The following is a 27,602-nucleotide window of genomic DNA, read 5'->3' on the forward strand; positions in this document are numbered from 1 at the left end:
AAATGAGATTGGTGAAGTTGAAGAACCTAAGAAGGGCATGTGTTTTAGCTCAAAGCAAGAAGTATATTCGTTTTATGCAAAATATGCGAAGCACCTCGGATTTGCTGTAACTTATAAAACACAGAATATTGGACAAGATGGGGAAGTAAAATACTTTGGAATTGAATGTATTCGGGCACGCAAGAGAACAAAACGACCAGAAGTACACCCTCTCGAACCATCTTTGTCATCATTCATTGAATGTATGTAGACATCCCCCGAACGCCCCGGGAGGATGGGTCCTCCGTTTCGTTCATTTTGGGCTCACTACAGTTCGGACTCTCAAATTGTCACGGTTCTCAATCTGAACCAAAGAGTCCAAATCCGGCAAATCGTTTTGAGAAAAATAGATTTTTTTTGTAAAGAAGTACCAAACATGGACTGTTTTGCCAGATACAGAGTCGCCACATAAATATTTTTATGGGGGAATTTAGGAAACCCTAACTCGGTGCCAAAGGCCACGTGTCTGTAGACGCGCCCGCGTGCGGGGGCCTCGCTGCTACAGTTCAGACTCGATTTTGTGTCACGGTTCTTAATCTAAACCAAAGAGTCCAAATCTGGCAAATCGTTTTGAGAAACAGATTTTTTGAAAAGAAGTGCCAAACATGGACTACTTTGCCAGATACAGAGTCGCCACCTAAATATTTTTTATGGGGAATTTAGGAAACCCTAACTCGGTGCCGAAGGCCACGTGTCTGTCATCACCAGAGTTGCCTCGGCTCGGGAGCTAGGGTACGATTGGGGAAGGTCAGCTATGAGCACCCCCTCTCGCCCGATCCGAAGATCGGCCTCTACTAACCGTGATATCCATTTTTTGAAAACATTATGTGTTCTTATTCCATTTATTAGCCTAGAATTACTATGTTATGCGCACAGCAAACAAGTATAGACTAGGTTGCCTAATTTGGATTAAAGCATTGCATATCCGTTTGTCTTAAAAAAAATGTTTTGGAATTTGCTACTCGCAAGTAGGCTAAAACACGGATTTCAACGAGTGTTTCCAACTCAGGCAATCCAACCTTCACCCACAGGCATTCAAACAGTTTATCACATAAGCATCTAGCCACATGGTAAGCATGCTGTCATGATAGCATTCACACACATGAGATATGCTAAAGCATAAATGCTTACCGAGTACTCCGAGCCAAAACAATAAACTAGTTAGCCAACATGCATGGTCCTAGTTCATGTCAAATTGACTAATGCAACACATGCAGGATGCAATTAGAATAGGCTCGACTAACCTAAACATGGCATGTGAAATGCAATCAATTGATGCACGTATTCGGTTCGGAATTGAAGTACAAATGCAGTTAGTATGATGTACCAAGCCCGGTGCATGTAAGACAAATGTATGGATGCACGCATGCATAGCATAAGGTATGCTAATTTAAAATATGCCCTAGTCTACCATCATAAGCAGGTAAGTAAAAGGGAGAAAGAAGTGGGGGTTGGAAGACATGCACACACTCACCCACACTTATTACAATTTTACCCTCGCTCGGAGGGATCGAAAGAATAATACAGTTTGAATAATAAATTAACTATCCTAGCTAATTAATTATTACAAATTACCTAATTAGTTAACAAATTAACTAAGCTAGGAAAAACAGTAAACTGCCTCGGGAAGAGAGCTCGATGCGATGCATGCTCGGGTCTTGCTCGGAAGTGCACTGCCATGCATAGGTTGCCTCTGTTTTCCCTACTATACTCCTCTGAAGACTGCCGAAGTCTCAGGATTGCTTCCCTGGACATTGGGAGACACCACCGGCTGAATAGAATGGCCACCGGCAGTGGCATGTGATCACCGGCTGTGAATACCTCCATCGGCCATGGGAAGATTGCCGGTCGGCACCTAGCACTGCCGGTCGGCAGAAAGTTCCTGCAGGATCTGCAATTGACAGCAATAGAGGGCAAGGCAGAGCATGGCAATGCAATTCAAGCCATATATGCACCAATCATGTCCCTTATCATGTTAATGACTCAAAGGAACATGCTCCTTGGTTCTCGGACCATCAATCGCGCATTTCCATGCGTGATGGCCCAAGGGACCAAGTGTGCACATTTTGATGTCAAATGCAATGCAATGCACACAATCAAACCAAGAGGCTTCTACCTCCATCATGACTTGGTCAAGAGGTAGAGCATGCATGCCAATGCAATGCAACTTTAATCATATGAGCTAGCATGCAACATGAACATACAAGCAAGTGATGTACATTAGGGGCATAGACTAGGCAAACAAGCATGCAAGCATGCCACAACTATATGCAAACTACTTAGAGCATGCAAGGCGTGGTCTAATCATGCAACATGCTAGTGAATTGACCAAAAGAATGCATGCCAAATGCAAATGATCTCAAGTATGCAACACATGCAACCAAAGCATGTAAACATGGGATGATGCAACAACACTTGAATGGCATGCAAGGGACGGACTTACACTAATTGGACGGCTCTAAGTTAGGTCCAAAACAGTGGCCAAAGCCAAGGAGATGAGGCCCAAAACACATGCACACATGTATGCAAATATGGTCCAATTCCTAAGGCTCACCAAAGAAGCATTGAACAACACTTAGTGCAACCACACATGGCATGAATTAAATGACTAAAAACAGAATTTTAGCATATTAAAACAAGGCCTAAAGATCACTTAGATGGCATCCAAATGTCCTAAATTCAAAGACATGCACAAATACCAAAACATGGAGCATGCTACACAAGCTTCCAAAGCTTCAAAGAGGCATCCAAGGCAAACATACAAGCATGTTAAAGGGAATGAAATAACATGGCGAATGGTCCCAAATCACTAGATTAAGACAAGGATGCATGCTACACATTCACACACTTAAGGCCAACAAGCCAAAAATGCAAAGAGGCTATACAATGCATGCCATGGCCGACCCAAACAACTATGGACAGACCTCAAGCATGGTAAAATAAGCACAAAAGCTTCACAAAGCTAGGCCTAAAACATGCTAGAATAATGGCTCACAACCTAAGGCATGTTAAGGCCTAAACATGGCATTACAAGGTAGGTATACTAAGCATGCATGGTGTATCAAAACCAATTAAAAACAGAAGCATATTATGACATAATAAGCACAAAAAATAGCCAAGGCATGGTCAACAAGAAGCTTAGCTAGGTGTTTCCTCAAGAGGCCAAAAATGGTTCATTTCAAGGACAACAAGGAGAGGGGGTGGCCCTCTCCTTCTTGGGACCTCAAGGCACCATCCTCACCTCTGAAATCCCTCAAGATTTCAGTGGTGAGGAGGCCCAAACACCAAGGTCTCGGAGCTTACACAAAATAGCACAAAATGGAGCCTTACAAGGCTTAGGAGGGGTCAAACAACCTCAAACAACAAAACACCCTAAATAAACTATTTAGAGGGCCTAAAAATAGAACATTTTTGTATTATATGCAAAGCCAAAAAATAGTTGCAAGATAGGTAAAAATAGAATACAAAAATGGGGTAAAAAGGAACTAGTTTCTTACCCTTGTTGACTTTCTTCAAAGATGAAGCTCCAGCAGCTTCTTTGAGCTCAAAACAGCTCAAGAACCTCAAGAACAACCTCTGGTCCTTCAAGAAACCAAGGAAAGGTGTAACACTATGTGTTTGTGTGCAATAGTAAGACACAAACATACTTAAACACACACAAAGGCTAAATGAGATAGAGGTATAGAGATAGAATATGTATCAAACCCTAAACCTAAAACCAGAGCTCTCACAATGTTTTTCTCTCTCAAGTGTCTAACCTAGAGCCAAGAGAGGAGGGCTCCTCTTATAGAGGAGCCAATCTTGTAAAGCTTACAAGGTAAGCTAACAAGGAGTCCATCTCTCCATACACGTGTATGGAGGGGAACAAAATGCCATACAGCTGTATTAAAATATCTATAAAAGAAGATGAACAGTAGTCGGCTGCTCAAAATTGCCATTTTATCAAAATTGAGTGCCGACCGGCAATATACATTGCCGATGGCACCAAAACATCAGCTGGTGGCCTCTGGCCATGGCCGGTGATGTATGGGGATGCCTCACAAGGCATTCCCTGCCCCTCCAAGGCAAAACACAAGTGTTTGGTGCAAAATCAGACACTAAACAGTCGAGTTCGGAGATCCTGAGGCAAGGCGCGTAGCCGAAACCTCCGGGAACTCCAAACGAACACAAACATGGATAATCACCAGGTGTTCAAACGTTGGCGTCCAAGTCTTAAGGACGGTCAAAAATGGGGTGTCTACAGTGTCCGTCATCACCAAAGTTGCCTCGGCTCGAGAGCTTGGGTACGATTGGGGAAGGCCAGCTATGAGCACCCCCTCTCGCCCGATTCGAAGATCGGCCTCTACTAATCGTGATATCCGTTTTTGAAAATGTTATGTGTTCTTATTCCGATTATTAGCCTAGATTTACTATGTTATGCGCACAGCAAACAAGTATAGACCAAATTGCCTAAATTGGAACCAAAACATTGCATATCCGTTTTTTTGGGAAATAATTTGAAATTTACTACTCGCAAGTAGGCTAAAACACAGATTTCAACGAGTTGTTCCAACTCAAACAATCCAACCTTCACCTACAGGCATTCAGGCAATTTATATCACATAAGCATCTAGCCACATGGTAAGCATGCTGTCATGGCAAACACTCACACTTATGCAAGATGCTAAAGCATAAAAGCTTACCTAGTACTCCATGCCAAAAACAAGAACATGTTAGTAATCATGCATGATCCAAGTCCATGTTTAAATGCCTAATGCAACGCACACAGAATGTCACTAGAGTAGGCTCAGGTAGTCTATAAATGATATGTGAAAATGTACAAGAAGCATATATTCAAGTTAGATTTGAAATACTTATGCAGTTAGTATGATACGCCGAGCCCGGTGCATGCAAGACTAATGAATGATGCACGCATGCGTAGCATAAGGTATGCTAAAGTAAACATGTCCTAATACTAACCATCAAAAGCAGGTAAGTAAAAGGGAGAAAGAAGTGGGGGTTGGAAGACATGCACACACGCACCCACACTTATTACAAATTTGCCCTTGCTCGGAGGGACCAAACGAATAATACAATTTAACTAACTGACTAGCTACTTGAATATTACAAATAATCAAATTAACTAAGCAAATTAATTAATCTAATTTAAGCAGCAAATGGCCTCGAGACGAGGGCCCGATGCGATGCGCGCTCGGTTCTGCTCAGAAACCCACTGTTATGCATAAACTGCCTCTGTTTTCCCTGCTCCGCCCCTCTGAAGACTGCTAAAGTCTCAGATTTGCTTCTATGGACACTGGGAAACACCACCGGCTGAGGGCAATGATCATCGGCCATGTAAAATGGGCATCGGCTACCTTTCAATCTATCGGCCACAAATTGATGGCCGGTCGGCACTAAACATTGCCGGTCGGCCAATTCTTCCTGCTGAAACCCGCAGTTGACAGCAGCTGAGGACAAGGCATAGCATGGCAATGTATTTCAAGCAAATGTATGCACCAATCACACCCCTTATCATGTGTATGACTCAAAGGGGTATGGTTTTCGATTCTCGGACCACCAATCGTGCATTTCCATGCATGATGGCCCGAAGAAACAAGTGTGCACTTTGATATAGGATGCAATGCACATAAACACACAATGAGGGCCAACCTCTATCATACTCACTTCAAGAGGTCATGCATGCATACTCATGCAATGCAATCCTAAGCATGTGAACTAGCATGCAACATGGCAATTAAATGCAAATATGCAAGTATGCAAGCAAACATACAAGGTGAGCACACAACCAAGCAAGGGGGATGGACTTAGACAAATTTAGGCAGCCCTCAAGCTATCCTAAAACAGTGGCCAAAGTGCTCAAACATGAGGGCTAATTGACACGCAAGCATGCATGAAAACATGGACCAACATTTAAGAACATAAAGGCAACTTTTAAGCACATTTAAAAGAGGCACAACATGGACAATTAGCATGCAAATTAAGCTCTGAAATCATGTTGAATATGATGCCAAATCAAATGAACGAGACAAACATGGCATGCAACCAAGGTCCAAAACTTAAGGCAAACCAAAGAGGTGTTGAACTACACTCAATGAAACCACACATGGCATGAACTAAGTGACCAAAATCAGAGTTTTGGCATACTAAGATAAAACCAAAAGACCACTTAGATGGCATCTAAATGACTTAAGTATGGAAGCATGCATAAGGGTCCAAACAAGGAGCATAAGACCTAACCTCTTGAAGCATCAAAGGGACCATGAAATGCAAGCATATGGGCACATCATGAGGTCTGAAATAACATGTCAAGTGGTTCCAAACCACTGAAACAAAGCAAGGATGGCATCCTAGAAGGGCCAAAGCTTAAGGCATACAAGAGGGATTACATGGTAGCTATACAAAGCAAGACATGAATGGCTCAAATGACTTAAAACAGTCCCTTAGCACATCAAAACATGCATATAAGCTTCACAAAGCTTGGCCAAAATACAAAAGCATGGTAGTCTAAATGCTATGCATGTATTGAGGCAAATCATGGCATTACAAGGTATGTATGCTAAACAAGCATGGTGTACCAAAACCAACTTAAAACAGAGGTAATACATGGAAAAATACTACCAAATAACAGTTAAGGCATGGTCAACACACACTTAAACAAGGTGCTCACACATGAGGCAAGAAATGGTCCTTTTCAAGGACAACAAGAAGACGGGGTGGCCCTCTCCTTATTGGGACCTCAAGGCACCATCTACACCTCTGAAATCCCTCAAGATTTCAGTGGTGAGGAGGCCCACATACAATGGTCCCGGAGCTCAACCAAAATGGCACAAAATGGAGCCTTTCAAGGCTCAAGAGGGGTCAAACAGCCCCAAAGCTTGAAACACCCTTAAGCAACTACTTAGAGCACTCAAAAAAAGAACTTTTATATGTTATACACTAAGCTCAAAAACAGATGCAAGATAGGCAAATAAGCTATGCAAAAATGGGGGAAAAGGGACAAGTTTCTTACCCTTGTAGACCCTCTTCACAAATGGTGGACCAGCAGTCTCCTTAGGTCCAAACCAGCTTGAAAACTTCAAAAACAACCCTCTAGAACCTCAGCTCCAAGAGGATGGTGTAGTAGTAGGTGTTTGTGTGCAATACTAAGGCCTAAAACACACACAAATACACCAAGAAAGAGAGATATAGAGATAGGATATATACAAACCCTAACCCTAGAACTGAAAGCTCTAAAAAAAATAATGCCTAACTTGTCTCTCCTTTTTTTTTTATTGTTCCTCCCTTTTTTTTTGTTCCTCTCCTCTTTCTTTGTTGATTGATATAGCTATATATCAATCTGCAGCTTCCTCAGAGCACCCACGTCTAGGTATGGGCTGGGGTATGGCCTTGAGTGACAGCTGCCAGCTGTCTGTAGGGATATCTGTTGAAAACCATACTTGGCCGGCCGGCCATCAAATTGGCCGACCGGTATTCAAAATAGCCGACCGGCCATCACATTCGGCCGATGGCAATAAAACACAGTCGGTGGCCTCAAGCCATGGCCGGTGGAGTGTGGGGATGGCCCAAAAGCCATTCTCTGCCCTCCAAAGCAGAAACACAAGTGTTTGGTGCAAAACCACACACAAAACAGTCGAGCCGGGAGATCCTAAGGCGAGGCGCGCAGCCGAGGCCTCCGGGAACTCAAGACGAACACAAACAAGGATGATCACCGAGTGTTCAAACGGAGACGTCCAAATCTTGAGGACGGTCAAAAATGGGGTGTCTACAATGTAAAGCAAAGGTCAGAGCAACTCTACAAAAGGATGAAAGATTTAAGTTGACCACAGTTGTGCTTGAACATACGCATGACTTGATTCCTAGTGACTCACGACATTTTGCAATGAATAAAAGAATTCTTACCCCTGTGAATAGAAGACTAGAAATAAACGATGAAGTAGGGATAAAGGTAGCTAGGAATTTTCATTCTATAGTTGTTGAAGCAGGGGGGTATGAGGCATTAACATTTGATGAATGAGATGCAAGGAATCATATTCAGAGTATGAGAAGATTGAGGAATCATATTCAGGGTAGGAGATGTTGAATCAGTTGCACTTTATTTCATAGGATGCAATAACAAAATTCGAACTTCTATTCTGTAATTGACCTCGATGAAGATGGTCGCATGTGAAACTTGTTTTGGGCGGATGTAAGGAGTAGGGAAACTTATAAAGCATTTGGGGATGTGGTTTCGTTTGACACAACTTAGCTCATAAACAAATATGATATGTCATTTTCTCTGTTTGTAGGAGTTAATCACCATAAACAGTCAATTTTGCTTGGTTGTGGGCTGTTATCTAATGAGAACACGGAAAAATTTGTGTGGCTATTCAGAGAATAGTTAAGTTGTATGTCTGACGTTCCTCTAAATGCTATAATAACAGACTAGTGCGGAGCTATACAAAATGCCATTGAAGTTGTCTTTCCACAAGCTCGACATCATTGATGCTTATGGCATATAATGAAGAAAATTCCTGAGAGATTAAGAGGATATGCCCAATATGAATCCATTAAGTTTGCTTTGCAAAATGCAATTTATGACTGTTTTACAAAAGATGAATTTGATAAAGAATGACAAGCGATGATTGCAAAGTTCAAGCTAGATGATAATGAGTGGTTGGGGGTATTATACAGTGAGCGACATAGATGGATTCCTGCCTATGTGAAAGATGTTTTTTGGGCTGGCATGTCGACTACACAACGAAGTGAGAGCATGAACGCATTTTTTGATGGATATGTGAACTCAAAGACAACTTTAATGCGATTTGTTGAATAGTATAATAATGCCTTGAGAAGTAAGGTTGAGAAAGAGATGAAAGCAGACTTTAAATCTCGAAACAAATTGTATGATTGCTTAACGGTATATGAGTTTGAGAAGCAATTTCGTGTAGCTTACACGAATGTAAAATTTAAAGAAGTACAAGTAGAATTGAAACGACTATTGTATTGTCGTGCGAATCTTGTCAAAGAGGAGGGAGCAATTTGTACTTATCATGTGAATGAGGCTATTCTTGGTGGTGAGAAAATGAAGACTGTGGAATTTGTTGTGTACTTTAATGCAAGTGAATGTGAATTGTATTGTATGTGTCGATGGTTTGAGTTTAGGGGCATTATGTGTGCCCATGCAATTACTGTGCTACTTGAGAGGTGTATATATCAGGTGCTAGATAAATACATTGTATCAAGATGGAGAAAATATATCGAAAGAGGGTACACATGCATTCCAACCACATACACTAAAGCCGGGGCTGTTCTTAATGTAAAGTTGCATGATAAATACCACAAGATGTTAGATGAAATCCTAGAAATTGCTGTCAACGATGATGGTAAACACAAAGTGCATGATCTTGGGTTGATACAAATCAAGGATAAAGTGAGAAAAGATCAATCGGGTAGTGCGAGTCATGCACCACCTTCTAATAGTAACGTGCCACCTTCTACTAGTAATGTACCACCTTCTCATAGTTCGCTGAGAAGTCTGTCTGCTCGTAGTACTACAAAAGCAAGCATGTCTTGCAAGATGCTTAGTCTTATAGTTGCTCGCCAAAGAGGACGTCCATATACCAAACGGAAGGTTAGCAAAGTGGATGAAATAGTGAATCGGTTGAAGGAAAAGAGTAAAAAGCCTCCAAAAGCACGGGTAAGTTTTTTTTGTTGTGTGTGACATGGAAATTGTTGAATGTATTTAAGATAAATTATTCGCCAATGTGTCTGTGTTTTACTATAGGGACGCACGGTTCCTCAATGTTAGCCTCGAAAGTTAAATTTTCCTGATACAGATGATATGCAATACAATAGTTATCATGACCCAATATGTATTTGAATTTTTATGTTGTTGGTTATTTTTTATTTTAATGTCTTTTATGTATAATGAAATTGTGTTACTATGATCATAAGGCGACGCAAACTGCACCTTACTATTTTCCTTGCATGGATGGCACGCAACAGAGTATTTATGTACCGGTATGTGCTCAATGTTTAAAATAAAATATTTGTTCTTGTTTTAATTGATATATACGTTGAATGGACAATATGTGTAAAGTGTACTTGTTTATTGAATAGACACAGTTTACTCAAATGCAAACGGTGGACAATATTGGAGGCAAATCTCATACTCAATCAGGAATGGTGAACAACATCAGCAGTCAAAGTTCGACAATCGCTTCAAATTTTGTTCACTTCATGCAGATCCAAATGTCCCCTTTTTTTTTTTTAGTTTCGCATTGTACTTTTACTCTTCTTCTTTTTTTGTATGGAATGCTCCTCAGATGAGTTTGTTTGTAGAATACTATAAATGATGTTGAATGATGTTTAACTATAAATGATGGAAAATTGTATGTTGATGGTTAACTATGAATGATGGCAAATTATATGTTGAATGGGGCAGATTAATGGTAATATTTTCTGTTAAATGATGGGAAATTGATGTTGAATGATGGAAAATTGTATATTGAATGGGCCAGATTTTGAATTCTTAATCTACCAGATGTTAAATCTATTTCTGCATGAATCTACTAGATTTTCAAGCTGTTTCTGTATGAATCTACCTGATGTTCAATCTGTTTGTCCTATGAATCTGCCACATTTTGAATGCTCAATCTGTTTGTCTATGAATCTACCAGATTTTGGTTCATTAAATCTGTTGAATTTGCCAGATTTTGAATGCTTAATCTGTTCAACATTGAATCTGTCGGATTTTGGTTCTTCAAATCTGTTAAATCTGTTAAATCTGTTGAATCTGCCAGATTTTGAATGCTCAATCTGTTTGTCTATGAATCTGCCACATTTTGGTTCTTTAAATCTGTTAGCTCTATTGAATCTGCCAGATTTTGAATCTAAATCTGTTTGTCTATAAATCTGTCTGATTTTGGTTCTTTAAATCTGTTGAATCTTCCAGTTCAGCAAGTTATGGTTCTTTAAATTTGTTAAACATTTATGAATTTGTTAAACATTTATTAATCTGTTAAACAGTTCAACAGGTTATGATTGTTTAAATCTGTTAAAGATGTATCAATCTATTAAACATTTTCAATCTGTTAAAGATTTATCAAACCAACAGGCAAGGTGTAATGTGTAAGGTGTAATGTTCAGGCAAGTCCCTGCGAAGTATGGCTCTTTATCTTGTGCAGTTGACCACATTTGGATTGAAAGAATATCAGAGCTAGAATTTGTTCTTTGAAGAGTATTAGAAGAATGTTAGAAGAACTTTTCCACTCATCCATAATAAAGTTACATCCATAATAAAGTTAACATGTCCATTACATCCATAATTACATTCATCAAATTTTTCTAAAAATTAACAGTCAAGCATTTCAATTCTTACATAATAAAGTACAAAACGATACACACTACAATCACATAAATCATAGTGTTGAATTTGTTGTCCATCTTTTGAAGCCTTCTATCATGGTCATGTATTTCATTTTCCATCTCTGAAAGCCTTGCCTTGACATCATTCAATTCTTCTGTTCGGATAGCTTTACGAGGTCCACTATTGGAATGGATTGTCGAGGTAACGTCCTTATCATCATCGTCTGCAAACTTGAAGTAATTGCAATGTTCTTTGTTACTCTTACTCTACAATGCATGACAATCAATTATTTAATTCACACAAATAATTTCCAAAATACTACAAGTTTAATTTCATAACACATACTTACATATTTGGATGAGCAAAGAAAAAAGAGACGCCCTTGATTTCCATTCTCATTGGTTCGTACAATATACATTGCAGTTGTTTTCCCACAATCACATATTTTTGGTCTTAATCTAATGTTGTTGTTGTTAGTAGAAGAAAAAGCCATTTTTAATCTGCATAAACAAAATGCATAATATTTGAATATTAATTTCAAACCATGTTTCTATATTTCATGTCTTCAATGCTCCATGAATATGTAGCAGTTAAATTACAACATAAAAAACAAGATTCATGGTAGGAATTACATAGGGCACTTGGAATATTAATGATGGTTTCAACCTTCACTGCATAAGGTTGGAATAACTAGTTGGTTCTTATTGACTATATGTCATCATCCTCTAATTTTTAATCTAATGAAAGAGGTTTACACAGAGTCTCAGTTGGGGACTTTCATCAAAACAGGAAGGGAATTTCTGTAATGAACAAAATCAGTTGACAGAACAACTTCTTTCCAAAATACTACAAGTTTAACTTCAGAAGCTGTAATGAACAAAATCAGTTAGGGACTTTCATTACAGATTGAACAAAATGTTTAACAGATTGAAAATCAGTTTAGATTTTCAGGGTAATCTGTTTACAGATTGAACATTTTGGCAGATTCATAGATTGAACAAGTTGGGGACTTTCATTACAGATTGAACAAGTTGTAATGAACATTTTGTTCAATCTGTAATGTAATGAAAATCTAAACTACAAGTATCAATATGTAATGAACAAAATCAGTTGGGGACTTTCATCGAACACTTGGCATGCATCAATATAACGGAAGATGTTTAACTGAGGGTCTGATTCCAGAACAACCAAATAATTTTTGTTTTTAACAGATACATCTCAAATAGCTTACTTCAGAACAAATGCATCTCAAATCAAAAAAAAAAAAAAATGAAAGTATAGAGTTTGGGCTCAATCATCAAACCCTAGTTTAGAGTTTCCAAAATACTACAAGTTTAACTTCAGAAGTTGCAAGTATGGGCTCAATCATCAAACCCTAATTTTTTGAGTTTACAAAGTTTACCTGAGATTGGGAGGAGAGAGGAGGTGACAGAACAACTTTTTTCCAGCATCGTTTTGAAGGAGATAGACTCAAATGATTCTTCAGAACGATGACAAACAGAGCAATAGAGAGTTTCAGAGTTCAGAGTTTGGGTATGAGAACAAAAATAAGGACTTCGGGCGAGATAGTTTGGGTATGAGAAGAAGAAAAATGAAGACAGAGGCGAGGTAGGCGAGATAGGCGCGTGAGCCTCCTTCACATGATAAGTACAAATTGCTCCCTCCTCTTTGACAAGATTCGCATGACAATACAGTAGTCGTTTCAATTCTACTTGCACTTCTTTAAATTTTGCATTCATGTAGGCTGCACGAAATTGCTTCTCATACTCATATACCGTTACGCAATCATACAATTTGTTTCGAGATTTAAAGTCTGCATTTGTGATAACCCTGTCTCGAATTATGCTAATCGGTCCTTATTATGAGTATGATTATGTGTTTAATATGATTTTGTGTGCCACTATGTGAAATATATGTGGTTTTGAATTTCTATCTGTTCACCGTAGGAATATCTGTTTGATTATCTGCTTTGAAAATTAAAGTGGAGGCCTTATCGGCCACAGAACCCGAAACTGATTACGCCATTGTGATTGGCATAATTTTTAGAACCTACGGTGAAATTTAATTGAAAATTGATTCGGGTCAGATTAAACCGATTAAATTGGTGAATTAGTGCCCAATTATTTATTATTATTAAATTGTGGTGAGTGGGGACTTATGTAAAGGCACTATACACTCCATTTCCTTCTTTTATCTTCATTTGGGCTGATCAACTCTCTAGAGAGAGGCAAGGTCGGCTATTAGAGAGAGAGGGGGGGAGAAAAATCTATGTTTGGTCTTGAAGCTTGGGAATTTGAAGATTTAGCTCAAGAATTAAGCATACATTATGAGAATTAAAGCTCCTAGGGGAGTATTTCTTGGATTTTAGTTTGTAATTTTGTGTATTCAAGCTAGTTGGGTAATCAAGAGTAAGAATTGACAAGAAATGAGTTGGTTTTGTTGAATTGGAAGACTATATATGTATGCATGTATGAAATTGTTTTGAATTTGCATATTAGAGCTTGAATTACATGACTCTTGTTGAATTTTGGTTGAAATCCATGTAATTGGCTATCTTTTCATCAAAGGAGATGAGAATAAGGTTATATGTCACATGCATGTATAAATCATGGGAATGTAAGTCTTGAATGTTTGAATTTGAGCATGTTGGTGATGAGTTTGAGATAATTTGGGTCATGCATGTAGATAATTCAAGAAATTGAGCTTGTTAATGTTGTAATCTTGTATTAATATCATGTTAGTATGTGTATATGAGAAATTTGAGCCATAACATGCATGAATTGTTGGTTGAAAGTCGAATTGGAGCTCAAGAACACATTCTGGAAAACCCAGAATTTTGATGTCCGCTCGAGTGGGGGAACTACCGCTCGAGTGGGAAATACGTGTTCCCAGTACTTTTTGCAAACTTGGTGTCCGCTCGAGCGGAGGAGTTCATGCTTGAGCGGGGGAGCTATGTAGACAGGCCTTCCGCTCGAGCGCCCTATTTCACGCTTGAGTGTATTTTTGATGCAACCAGTACTTCTGCATGCCTTAAGGGTCCGCTCGAGCGAGGAAGTCTACGCTCGAGCGGGGCACCTGTTTTCTGAAATTTTGAAAATGCATTATGTGTTCTGTTTTTCCGTTCCCTTTCACTTCTAAGCACTCTTAGGCATACATTGAGCATTGTAATTGAATTAAAGAGATAAGAATGAAACTTAAAAAGGAATATGTGAATTAAAGAACGGATTGAATTATTTGTGACCCATATGTGTTATGTGATGTGTACGGTCAAGCTCCAGGGTAAATCCACAAGCCGATCACTGTGAGTAATATCTGAAATATGTTGTTGTCCAATTGCTTACTTCTATGTAAGTTTTGTAAAGTTCATTAATTTGAATGGTGGACAAGTTTGAAATGAAAGTTTGAAAGGCCAAGAGGCCAGTTTGATATGACAAGTTTGAAAGGCTTAAAGGCCAGTTTGAAATGAAAGTTTGAAAGGCCAAGAGGCCAGTTTGATATTACAAGTTTGAAAGGCTTAAAGACCAGTTTGAAATGAAAGTTTGAAAGGCCAAGAGGCCAATTTATTATGACAAGGGTGAAAGGCTTAAAGGCCAGTTTGATATGAAAGTTTAAAAGGCCTAAAGGCCAGTTTGATATGAAAGTTTGAAAGGCCTAAAGGCCGGTTTGATACGAAAGTATAAATGGGCCGAAGGCCGTTTTGACATAAATGAATGGGCCAAAGGCCGTTTTGACACACATGAATGGGCCGAAGGCCGTTTTGACATGGATGAATGGGCCGAAGGCCATTTTGACATGAATGAGTGGGCCGAAAGCTGTTTTGACATAAACGAATGGGCTGAAGGCCGTTTTGACCTGAATGAATGGGCCAGAGGCCGTTTGACACAAATGAAAGTTTGAATGAGTGTGTTCGGAACTACAGTCACTTGACTTAAATTATGTTTATATATGTTAAATAGAATTATGAATTGGGCCCAAGGCCATTTGGAGCATGTTGTTCTACATATTGTTTATATAACTTCTGTATTTGATATTATTCACTGGGCTATCGTTCACGCTCATTCATGTGTTTGTAGGTGAGCCCAGAGAAGCCCAAACCCAGCCTCAGTGAAGTCAGTGTGGAACAACAAAGGTTTTTGAAAGTCAGCCCTTGTGTCTCACGCACGAGACCCCCTTCGCCTTTTGTCACTTTGTTCTATTCTGCTATGTTGGCGAAGTTTTGAATATGCCTGTATATAGTTCTATGGGTTGACTTAGTTTTGGATGATCCTGTCTGTACAGAACTTTTTGGTACTGTAATTCTGTTGTGAGTTATTAATGTTTATATGTATGGTTTGTTTGACGTGCCATGCAAGCACAGCTCTAAGGACAAAGTTTTTAAATTGCTTCCGTTTGGCCCCCATTAACTCTGTTAAAATACGTTCGGTTTGGTTTGAGGCCGTAGGTAATCTCATGATTACTGGCCGGTTATGTCCTTAACCCACGGGGGCGGGTTCGGGTCATGACAGCATTCATCTCTTTCTCAACCTTACTTCTCAAGGCATTATCATACTGTTCAACAAATTGCTTTAAAGTTGTCTTTGAGTTCACATATCCATCAAAAAATGCGTTCATACTCTCACTTCGTTGTGTAGTCGACATGCCAGCCCAAAAAACATCCTTCACATAGGAAGGAATCTACCTATGTTGCTCATTGTATAATACCCCCAACCATTCATTATCATCTAGCTTGAACTTTGCAATCATCGATTGCCATTCTTCATCAAATTCATCTTTTGTAAAAAAATCATAAACTGCATTTTGCAAGGCAAACTTGATGGATCCATATTGGGCATATCCTCTTAATTTCTCAAGAAGTTTCTTCATTATATGCCATAAGCACCAACGATGTTGAGCTTGTGGAAAGACAACTTCAATGGCATTTTGCATAGCTCTGCACTGGTCTGTTATTATAGCTTTTGGAGGAACGTCAGACATGCAACTTAACCATTCTCTGAATAGTCACACAAATGTTTCCGTGTTCTCATTAGATAACAACCCACAATCAAGCAAAATTGACTGCCCATGGTGATCAACTCCTACAAACAGAGCAAATGGCATATCATATTTGTTTATGAGATAAGTTGTGTCAAATGAAACCACATCCCCAAATGCTTTATAAGTTGCCCTACTCCTTGCATCCACCCAAAACAAGTTTTGCATGCGACCATCTTCATCGAGGTCAATTGCAGAATAGAAGTTCGAATTTTGTTATTGCATCCTATGAAAATAAAGTGCAACTGATTCAGCATCTCCTACCCCAAGCCTTAATCTTCTCATACTTTGAATATGATTCCTTGCATCTCGTTCATCAAATGTTAATGCCTCATACCCCCCATGCTTCAACAACTATAGAATGAAAATTCCTAGCCACCCCTATCCCTGCTTTATCATTTATTTCTAGTCTTCTCTTCACAGGGGTAAGAATTCTCTTATTCATTGCAAAATGTTGTGAGTCAGTAGGAATCAAGTCATGCGTATATTCAAGCACAACTGTGGTCAACTTAAATCTTCCATCCTTTTGTAGAGTTTTTGTAACTTTAGCTTTACATTCAATGAATGATGACAAAGATGGTTCGAGATGGTGTACTTCTGATCGTTTTGTTCTCTTGTGTGCCCAAGTACATTCAATTCCAAAGTATTTTACTTCCCCATCTTGTCCAATATTTTGTGTTCTATAAGCTACAGCAAATCCGAGGTGCTTCGCATATTTTGCATAAAACGAATATACTTCTTGCTTTGAGCTAAAACACATGCCCTTATTGGGTTCTTCAACTTCACCAATCTCATTTAATGACGGATTGTTCTCCGCCTCTTCATCTTCCTCACTCCCATTCAGTGAAGGATTGTTTGAATCAATGTCCATTGAAGCATGTAGTTCGTGTAGCTTCAAACCAAATAGAAAATCAAGTGTAAGTGGATGTATGTGCATTTCAATTTTTCTAAGGTTCTCCAACTTAACCAGTAATCACATAGATTTTTATATTGGATTGGGATATTTCATTTCAAGGTTAATTAATACCATTTGTTTTAATGTCCATGAAAGTTCTATGTCTTATCAAACATCATTGAAATAGTTTACAATGATTTTCAAGTTCTTAGCTGGTAAATGACAACACTGAGATGACAACAATATAAGTGCATTTTCAAGGTTAACCAACAATGGATGACAACACTGAGATTAATTCAACACATTGATCTCAGTAATGAGTTAATTCTTACATTGAGATGATCTTAGTAATGAGTTGATTAGGTAAATTAAGAACACTGAGATTAGGTAAATTACCCTGAATGACAAAATTAGTTTCAAACATAATTTAGTATGACACAGATTAGCATCAAGAAAGATGACACAGATTAGCATCAGGACTTTCATCAACCAACACATAAAAAATCAGGACAATTTCTCTATGGGGACTTTCATCAAACAATTGGCATGCATCACTACAATGGAAATGTTTAACAAAGGGCTTGCTTCCAGAACAACCAAAAATTTTTTTTTTTTACAAACACAGATCAAATCAAATAAATTGCCTTTTACAAATGCATCTGAGAAAAAAAAAATGTTGACCCATAACGAGATGTTCAATCTGTTTATGAAAAAAAGTTATTGGTTCTTGGAGTGCACACATAATCTGTTTATCTGTTTATCAGATTTATGAGTAAGAGACAAATGAGATTTATCTGTTTATAATCTGTTTATCTGGTTCTTGTTTATCTGACAAATGAGATTTATGATAATCTGTTTATTTGCACAGATAATCTGGTTCCTAGAGTTCATCTGTTCATGAGATTTATGAGCAAGAGACAAATGCATCTCAAATAAACCAATTACTTACCTACATGCACAAATACAAAATGTTTAGGACATTCGGCATGGAGATTCCGAACAGCGGTGGACGGTGGTCTGCGACGCTCGTCGGTGAACACCAGGTTGGTCGTCGTCATGGTCGCCTCTCTCGCCATCGTTGTCGTGGTCACAACCTTCCTCTTTCTCCCTTTTCTTCTCTCTTGTTTTTGTTTTTTGTTTCATTTCATTAGTTTGCTATGCGAAACACGTGAGCTCTACGTGCATCAAATTTTCGGAGGGAAACCAATTTCAAGCCATTCCAGCCATTGTATATTTCGAGCCTTGTAGCAGCTCTATGTAGGCGAGATAGGCGAGATAGGCTCGTGAGCCCACGTTTTCGGGCCATTCGAGCCAATGATTTCGAGCCCTCAAACAATTTTCTATAACTAAAAAGTAAAAATAATATATATATATATATATATTTTTGCTTTTAGATAATTTTTAAAAAAATGTATTTAAGTTGATTTTGCTTCATAAACAAACAAAAGTTATAACTTACATACAACACTTAGACACAAATTTCTTATAAATAAAAAAAAATAATAATTTGAAGTAATTCAATAAGTTATACCAAACAAAATCACTTAGACAATATAGAAAAGAGTAATGTTAAGACCTTAAATGTTTTATCAAAATTTTTATAAAATACTCATATAAATGTGGGGCCCACTTGGGTATGGGAACATATGAGTAATTTGATAAAAATTTTGATAAAATATTTGAAGCCTTTAGCATTTCAACAATGCTAGGAATATCAAATTTTTTATCAAGAAATTTATCAAATCACTCGCATGGGTGTGGGGCCTACATGTGGGGCATTGAATAAATGTTCCACACCCAATGAGTGATTTGATAAATTTTTTAGTAATTTTGTTGATATTTCTAACATTTTTCTTAGCATTTTTGTATATTCCACTAATGTAAATTTTAGTTAAATATAACTAACAAATTATAAAATTATTGCTTAATCAGCCTCAACAAATTATTTCTAAATTAGCTTTTGGTTAATTTTGCTACATTACATCGTTGCATATAGCGATACATTGTTAACAAGTTATATAATATTTTATCATTTATTTTTAAGAGTGACCTGACGTCGTTGGGCACAATTTTATTTTTTTATTTTTTTGAATATGAAACTGCATATATATATATATATATATATATATATATATATATATATATATATATATATATATATATTATAACACAAAATTAACTTCTCCTATTTTGGCTGCTTTTTAACAATACAAAATGAATATTTTATAAAATTTAATTTTAGAATAGAAAGTTTGATATAGTGTACATACAAAAAATATTAAGTAAAATAGAAAACTAATTTTTTAGCCATAATTTAACTCAAAATTTGTTTTGGCGGGTGTGAATGCCTTTAGGACCTCAAATGCTTTATCAAAATTTTACAAAACACTCACATGAGTGTATGGCTCACTTGGGTGTGGGTCCCACACCCACGCGAATGATTTGATAAAACATTTGTGACTTTTAACATTTCAACAATGCTAGATATACTAAATATTTTAACAAGAAATCAACCAAATCACTTACATGAGTGTGGGACCCACATGTGGGATTGGGAGACGCTACACAAGGTGCAGAAATGTCAATTTGATAGCGATGTATGGAATGCTCAGGCATTGATTGGGAAGGGCGTACACACATATGAGTGATTTTGTAAATTTTTTAATAATTTTGTTGATATTCCTAACATTTTTCTTAGTATTTTTGTATAAAAAAAGTGAAATTATTCTACTAATGCAATCATGACCTACCATTTAACAAGTAACTTAATATAAAATTTGATTATCACAACATTACTTGTCAAATAACTCAGCCAGTTTGTCATCCGAACATCATCCTGATTTTTTTTCTTTTTTGTTAAAGTTATTTTTTTTTTTTAAATTGTTGTTGTTGTTGTTGTTATTATTATTATTATTATTATTATTATTATTATTATTATTATTACAAGGCCTAATTTCCTTTAAATGAATCAAAATTTTAGAAAAGTCCACTAAAATAAAATCTAATTTTATTTTAAAAATCAGAAAATTGGACTTTTTATTTTTAATAAAAAATTATTCAATTAATTTTACTTTCACTTTAATGTCTAGAAACACTTGATATTCAAGAGCAAAGCCATGTGCTAAGCATGAGTTGTCAAAACCGAATTGATATATGTTCACTCCTAATTGTTTAAAAGGGTCAACAAGACATCAAATTTTCAAGAATTGTCAAGGAAACAATACAGGAAATTTTTTTACCCGTAATTATGGACGAGACCAAAATTTTATCATCAGAGAGACTAAAAGAAAAATAAATTTTGTTATCATATACACAAAACACACACATATATATATATGATATATAAATTATATATACAAAAAATAAATAAATATCATAGAAACAATTTCTAATAGGATGAATAAGTTTTTTTGATGTAAAATAGAAAGAGAATTCAAGATGGATGAAGAAGGGAAATGTTTGGGACTCCCTTTCGGGATGACCTCCACACTCCCAAAGTGATCCTGGTCCTCCATAAATGTTTGGGGTTTATATCATGAGTGGTTCGAATTTGTGGGGGTCTCGTGGGGGTAGGGTCTCAATCATTGCTTGAGGAAGAATGACATATATATATATATATATTTTTTTTATACTGGGGAGCCATTTTATATATAAAATGATATTTATATATATATATATATATATATATTTAAAATTCTATGACAAATAATAATGTTCACAAAAACAAGGGACCATAACCTCTATAATTTTCTTCTCATTTCGTCTCTGCCTGTAATCCTATCCCAGTATGATTAAATCCTATGAACATTTGAAAGGGAATAAAAATGATAGACTGATTTAATAAAAAAATATTGATTAAAATATATTGAATAAGATTTACTAAGATACTTTGTCTCCTACTAATCACATTATTAAATTTGCAATGATTCAATAAATTAACCATCTAAGTATAATTTCAAGTAATACTATATACCACTCATCTTTTATGATCATTGTGCCATCCAGTTGTCAATGATATATATATATATGCTAATTATTTTATTACACTAGAAAATTAGATCCCTTTTTCATTTTTTGTAATGAAAGAGGTTCATAATATTATTTTATGATATCTAAAGTTTCTCACCCATCCCTATATATCTCACCCACCCAATCTTGGTTCAACTTCACACTTTTCCACGCCAACTTCCAAAGTCTCTCTCTCTCTCTCTCTCTCTCTCTCTCTCTCTCTCTCTCTCTCTCTCTCTCTCTCTCTCTCTCTCACACACACACACACACAAGAAGGGTTTGAAACTCCCATCACTACCACTACCACCACTACCACCAATGGCGGCGGAGTTGCCACATACTTCAGACCAGAGCTTTAAGACCCTAACAATGGAAAAGCCGCAATCTTTCACGAACCCTATGGCCCCGTTTGTTTTGGGGTTAAATAGATGGAAGGGGATTAGGATAGAGGTGGGATTATTTAGTATTGTGTTTGTTTGTAGAGTTGGGAAGGGGATTAGAATGGAGGAGGTGATATAGATGGAGGTTGGAAGGGGGATTGCGATGGAGGAGGTGGAGATGATATTAGAAAAATAGTGAGGGGATTAGAAATTTTATTTATTTTTTATTTTTTATATATTGGGAATTTTTTTAAAAAATATTAATGTTTAATTTTTTATATTTTTTTTATTTGTTTTATTATTTTATATAAAAATAATTTAACAATTCCTACACTAACAACTATCATCAAAACAAATACAATTTTACGTAATCCGCTCACTAACAATCCCCTCACTATGAATCCCCATCATTCTACCTCTGAAAACAAACGGGGCCTATATCTACACTAACGACATTGATAACACTTGTTTCACACCATACGTCAATGCTCTTTTGAGCACCGACTATGGCTTTGGAGACAGTGGTGGAGGAGGATTCTTTTACAGTGCTCTGGCGAGTCCAATGCACTTCATGATATGTTCGTTGTCTCCAAATTTGACGCCTTTTGTAATAACCCTCATCACTGCTTACCGATAAACATTGATTACCGTCAAACTGAACTGATTATGACTGATAATTGAACTGATTAAAGTACTGAACTGACTGACTGAAAACTGGAACTGAATTGACTGAGTATGTGTGTTAATCTGTATTCTATCTGTTTGATTGTTTACTTGATCTGTTCACATTTTATGTTTAAACTGCTAATTGAAGGCCTTATCGGCGGCCGAACCAGGAATTGATTGATGTTTTATGATCCTCATAATTAATGTGATTTTATGGTGTATTTGTCTGAAAACTTGATTAGGTATGATTAAATTAGATTAAATATTGATCAATTGCTTAAGTTGGCCCTATTTACTAAACTAACCCTTAGTGGCCCACTCAATACAATATATTTGAGCCTCATTAGACACGTAGGCAACATTTTGTTCAGCCATTTCCTTGCTCTTGCCGACTTGAGAGGGAGAGAGGGAGAGAAAGCTTGAGTTCTTCACAATTTGCTTAGAAACTTGAAGAATTTGTAGGAGATTTGCATAGTTGAGCTTCCTTGCCTTGAATACTAGACTTAGGTAAGAGAATTTAACCTTCTATTACTGTATTTGAACTTGTTCATGCTTAGTTTTTGAGCCTCTAGTGATTTGAGCCTTGAATTAGTCCATATATGTTGAATTGGAGCCTAGCTCATGCATGCATGCCCATATTTTTACAAAAGACCATGAATCCATCATGTTTTTGAAAGATTTGGCTCACTGGAGCATGAAATTGAAGCTTTGAATTGGTTTGAATTCATGCATGTTTCCATACTCTCCTTGTTCATGAAAATTGGTTGAAATTGAGTTGAATTAAACACCATTGGGCTTTGATTTCTCAAATTGAGCTTTGAATCATGTTTTACTATGAGTTTATAAGAGTTTTCCAGGAAATTCAGCCCAAGAGGATCGGTTTTGATGCATTTGAACCTGGTTTTGGCTTGGAGGTGCAATCTGGAATTCCCAGATTTTGCACTTCCGCTCGAGCGGGGATAGTGACGCTCGAGCATGGAATCCAAGCATCCAGTATTTCTCTGCACTATTTTACAGTCCGCTCGAGCGTAGGATGGGCGATCGAGCGGAGGCATGTGTCTCACGATCGAGCGGGCGTCGAGCGCCTGTCGAGCGGAGATTTCACCCATCCAGTACTTTTACAGTACGCTCGAGCGGGAGAGTTGATGCTCGAGCGTGTACCTTTGTTGCATGTCCGCTCGAGCGGGTAAACCTGCGCTCGAGCAGGACTCTGTTTTTCTGAAACTTCTGAAACTGCTTTTTGAGTACGTCTTTGCATCCTCATCCCATTCTAGGCATTCTTAGGCCTAGTTTAAGGCATCTTACTGAGGATATAGATGTAGAACACACCGAGGCATTAGGGGTTAAGTTACTATCTTTCCCAGCTGTGTAGCTTAGTGTGTTCAATCTGTTAACTGTGTAGGATTGGCGACTGGGGAGGCACGCTCTAGCTTACTGTAACCCAGAACTCTGTGAGTAACGATTGTGTAAAGATATGTTCACAAATGATTATCTTCTGAACAACTGAACTATACTGTTTTCTGAACTAATACTGTTAACTGAATGAATGTATGTCCTATATTCTAAACTGTATTGTGGCATCCTTAGCACCTACTGTTTACTGTTACTGTGACAGAAATCTCTGTCGGTTCCCTTGTTGGAACCACTACTGTTTACTGACTGATGGCCATCATTACTGTTCGGTCTTTTAAGACCTACTGCTTACTGTACTGTTATGCTAATGGGTGTACCACATATGACTGTACTGACTGAACAACTGAAATACTGTTTAATTGAACTATTTTCATACTGTAAGGACATTCATTCTTAACCTCTTTACGCATTATGTTATTCACTGGGCTTTAGCTCACTGCTCATATATATATGTAGGTGTTCAGGCACCAGACCGCGGCTAGGAGCGTCAGAGTTACTCCAGTTTTGTCAAGCCAGCCTATGTGCCTCATTGCGAGGTTCCGAGCCTATCGTGTTAAGGCTTAGGGGTGTTTTACAATTCCCCCTTCTGTACTGTCTTACTGTTTTGTAATAACCGAATGGATTGTATAGACTGCATGTTACTGTACTGTTATATAAGGGATGAAGTCCTAGTCTGAATGATTGTAAATATTGTGCATACTGTTCTGCACTGTCTACGTACAAATGTATGAAAAGTCTTTTTGCATATAGACTGTCACAGCTCATTGGACATTGTTTATTTACTGTTTTGGCTTCTGCCAGGCCCTGTACTCTGTTTTATTATTCTACTGTTCTGCAGGCCTTCGGTAATCTCGGATTACTGGCCGGTTACGGTGTTAAACCCATAGGGCCGGGTTTGGGTCGTGACACCTTTGGCGTCTGAGGCGTCGGTTTCGGGCTCGTTTGAGTTCGAATTTTCAACTAAGCTTGAGACGATAAGCTCGTCGTCGACCGGATCGATGATCTCAGCCGACGAACTATTCCTGAACAACTAGATCCGGCCAATGAAGCTCTCTTCGCACCTCCAACGGCCTCAGGTGTTCGCACCATTACTAGATCTCGACGAAAACAAAGGCGATTGCAAGAATGTGATGGATGAATCCGACAAGTTTCTGAGAGGACGAGATGTGAAATGGCAGAACAAATCTCTACACTGAAGAACTAGTTCTATGCCGCCATTGAGATCTTCTTCGTTTTAATGGCATGAACGTAACGACGAAGATTAGAAATCTGAGAAAATGCAGACTAGTCTAAATTTCAAACACAAAGCAATTTGAGAACAAAACTAGAGAAATTCTCTGTGAACAAATCTAGAAAAATTTGTGAACAAATCCAGAGAAATTTTAATTTTTTCTAAATTTCTCCAGTTTGAACTCAGAGAAATTTCAACGTTTTCTAGTTTGAACCCAGAGAAATTCTTTGTACGTAATTTTTTTGGCCTTCCTAGAATCTTTAGACTGGAATCCAAAATCTCTAAACTGGAATACAGAGAAATTCTCTGGTTTAGAGAGAAATTTTTTGGGAAGAAATTTTCTAGGAAGGCCAGAGAATTTCTCTGGAGTGGGAAGTTTAGAAAAATGCTCTAAATTGAATTTTTTCTAGATCGATGTTGAGAGACTTTAGCCATTAGCCATTATGAAAATATTTGATGTCTTTTATGTTATAAAATCTTAGGGTTGGTTTGGCATGAACTATATAATCCATCTTTTTATCCTTTTATCTTTTTTCCATCACATCACTTCTCTACTTTTCTGCACATCTTTTCGTAAAAAGACAAAAAGTATACTTTTTTAGAACACCCCAAACCAACCCTTAATACTAGAGACTCTAAAAACTATCCCCTTATTACACAAGTAAAAATTCAAAAAACTAAAGATACATATTAAATTTGCGTAAGAGCATGATTCGCTTGTGTTCTTGTTGTAAACCTCCTTGGACTTGGATTGACGTGTTAAAATTGGACATCTTCCAAGCTTGTTATTTGACCACTTCTACCATTTCACTTTCAAAATTAATGGCTGAAAAGTCTTTTATTCTTTTTGAAACTAGCCCTACTCAAATTGGATGGGAATTGTAGAGCCAATATTCCTTGGACCTTTTTTCACTTGGGCTATTATTATTATTACTGTTTTGTTACAATCGTTCTAAAGTAATAAGAGAATTATGTTAGGTATTATTAATTATTTATTTAATAATACATAAACACTTATTTATTTATAAATCAATTACTCAAAATCTTATAAAGTTGTCAAAACTTAATTCAAACTCCATGCATTCAAATATTGTTGAACTTCTTTTTCTTTGAAGAATAAGCATGAAATTAAATATGAGACTCATGAATTTATGAAATAAAATTCAATACAAAAAGTTTCATACATCAATACTTTAAAATCCAAACTCAAAATCATGAAACATAATTACTAGTTAATTTATTTGAATCAAAACCCATGAACTCATGTTTTCTAAAATTCTTCTTCAAAATCAAATTTACAATGCAATTGCATGTAATTTTTGAAGCTTATTTTAACTATAACTTTCAAAATCAACCCCAAAATAATTAATCTCTAAATCAACTTTCATAATCTTGAATCTAATTCAATTTCTTCATCTTTTTACTAATTCCTTTCAAATTACATGAAATTGATTTCTAGCTCTTTTCTATTTTCTTTAAATCATGAAATTGAAGTTATAAAACTCTTAGAGAAATATTTGTATGTGTGAAATTAGGATCAAAATCAAACCATTTACGTCAAAATTCCTTTAATTCAAGATTAAACTCAAAGTGCTCATGAATTCATCATTTTCCAAAGCTTGCTCTTCTTATACCAAAACATGGAATAAATCCTTCACATCTTTTAAACAATCTAGGATGCATGTAAATATGGAATTCAATTTCATGAAAAATAACAAAACCAAACTCAAATGATGAATTACAAAAATAATCTCTTAGAATTTAATCTTAACTCAATTTTTAGCCCAAAACTTAATTTTCATAAGACTTTTCCTTTTTTCTATTCAAAGTATAAAATTAAATAGCTCAACACAAGAGCTGGAAAATTGATTCCCTTAACAGCATAGTTTTGACGAAGAAAGTTGAAGCTATTTACACTATTCCAATTTCGGAAGAGGGTATGGAGGATTCTTTGGTTTGGCATTTTGAGTCTAAGGGCTCTTTTCCAGTGAAGTCGGGCTATCATGTTGCTTTGAAAAAGAAAGAAAAGGAGCTCATTCACAGACCGTCTTCATCTTTCCAGCTCCCTAAGAACTTTTGGAAATTAATTTGGTCTCTAATGTCCCTCCTAAAATCCGTCATTTCTGAGGAAATGTGCGGAGTCTGGTTATTGTCCTATTTGCAACAAGCAGCTAGAATCGGTAGAGCACCTTCTATTTGAGTGTGATTGGGTTAGACCAGTGTGGTTCGGGTGTGAGTTTGGTTATAAATTTTCTTGGTCAGAGACTCATTCAATTTTGAAGTGGTCCTGCAAGATGATGGAGTATTTCAATGACAACAAGGAGTGTAATATCTTCTTCAGCTCAATTGCTTGGATCTGTTGGTTTGTTTGGGAAAGACCGCAATGATTTTGTTTTCTCTCAAAATCCAGTTGATCTGATCTCCACGTTGTATCGAGCAAGGAAGGCAAAAAAGGAATTTGATACGAGGAACAACTCACATGGGGCTGATCAAAGTCACAGTTTTAGAAGCAACCATCAACGTGAAGCCAATTGGAGACGTCCAATTACTGGAAAATTTAAGATAAATTGTGATATGGCTATTCAAAAAGGC

At 37.1% G+C, this 27,602-nt stretch overlaps 2 protein-coding genes across 2 annotated transcripts; one reads left to right on the top strand and one right to left on the bottom strand.

The window, feature by feature from the left end:
* Positions 1-8,656: 8,656 nt before the first annotated feature.
* LOC145791882 (uncharacterized) lies at positions 8,657-11,061 on the top strand. The gene is made up of 3 exons (XM_082872343.1): positions 8,657-8,698; positions 8,852-9,715; positions 11,047-11,061. The coding sequence occupies exons 1-3, from the start codon at positions 8,657-8,659 to the stop codon at positions 11,059-11,061; spliced, it is 921 nt and encodes a 306-aa protein (XP_082728469.1).
* A 5,304-nt stretch (positions 11,062-16,365) lies between these two features.
* LOC145791883 (protein FAR1-RELATED SEQUENCE 5-like) lies at positions 16,366-17,288 on the bottom strand. The gene is made up of 2 exons (XM_082872344.1): positions 16,755-17,288; positions 16,366-16,461 (listed from the first exon to the last, which is right to left on the bottom strand). Exons 1-2 carry the CDS (start codon positions 17,286-17,288, stop codon positions 16,366-16,368), a joined length of 630 nt encoding a protein of 209 aa, XP_082728470.1.
* Positions 17,289-27,602: the final 10,314 nt, after the last annotated feature.

This window comes from Camellia sinensis, chromosome 5 (genome assembly GCF_055761805.1).
Source record: "Camellia sinensis isolate YWXY chromosome 5, ASM5576180v1, whole genome shotgun sequence".
NCBI lineage: Eukaryota > Viridiplantae > Streptophyta > Magnoliopsida > Ericales > Theaceae > Camellia > Camellia sinensis.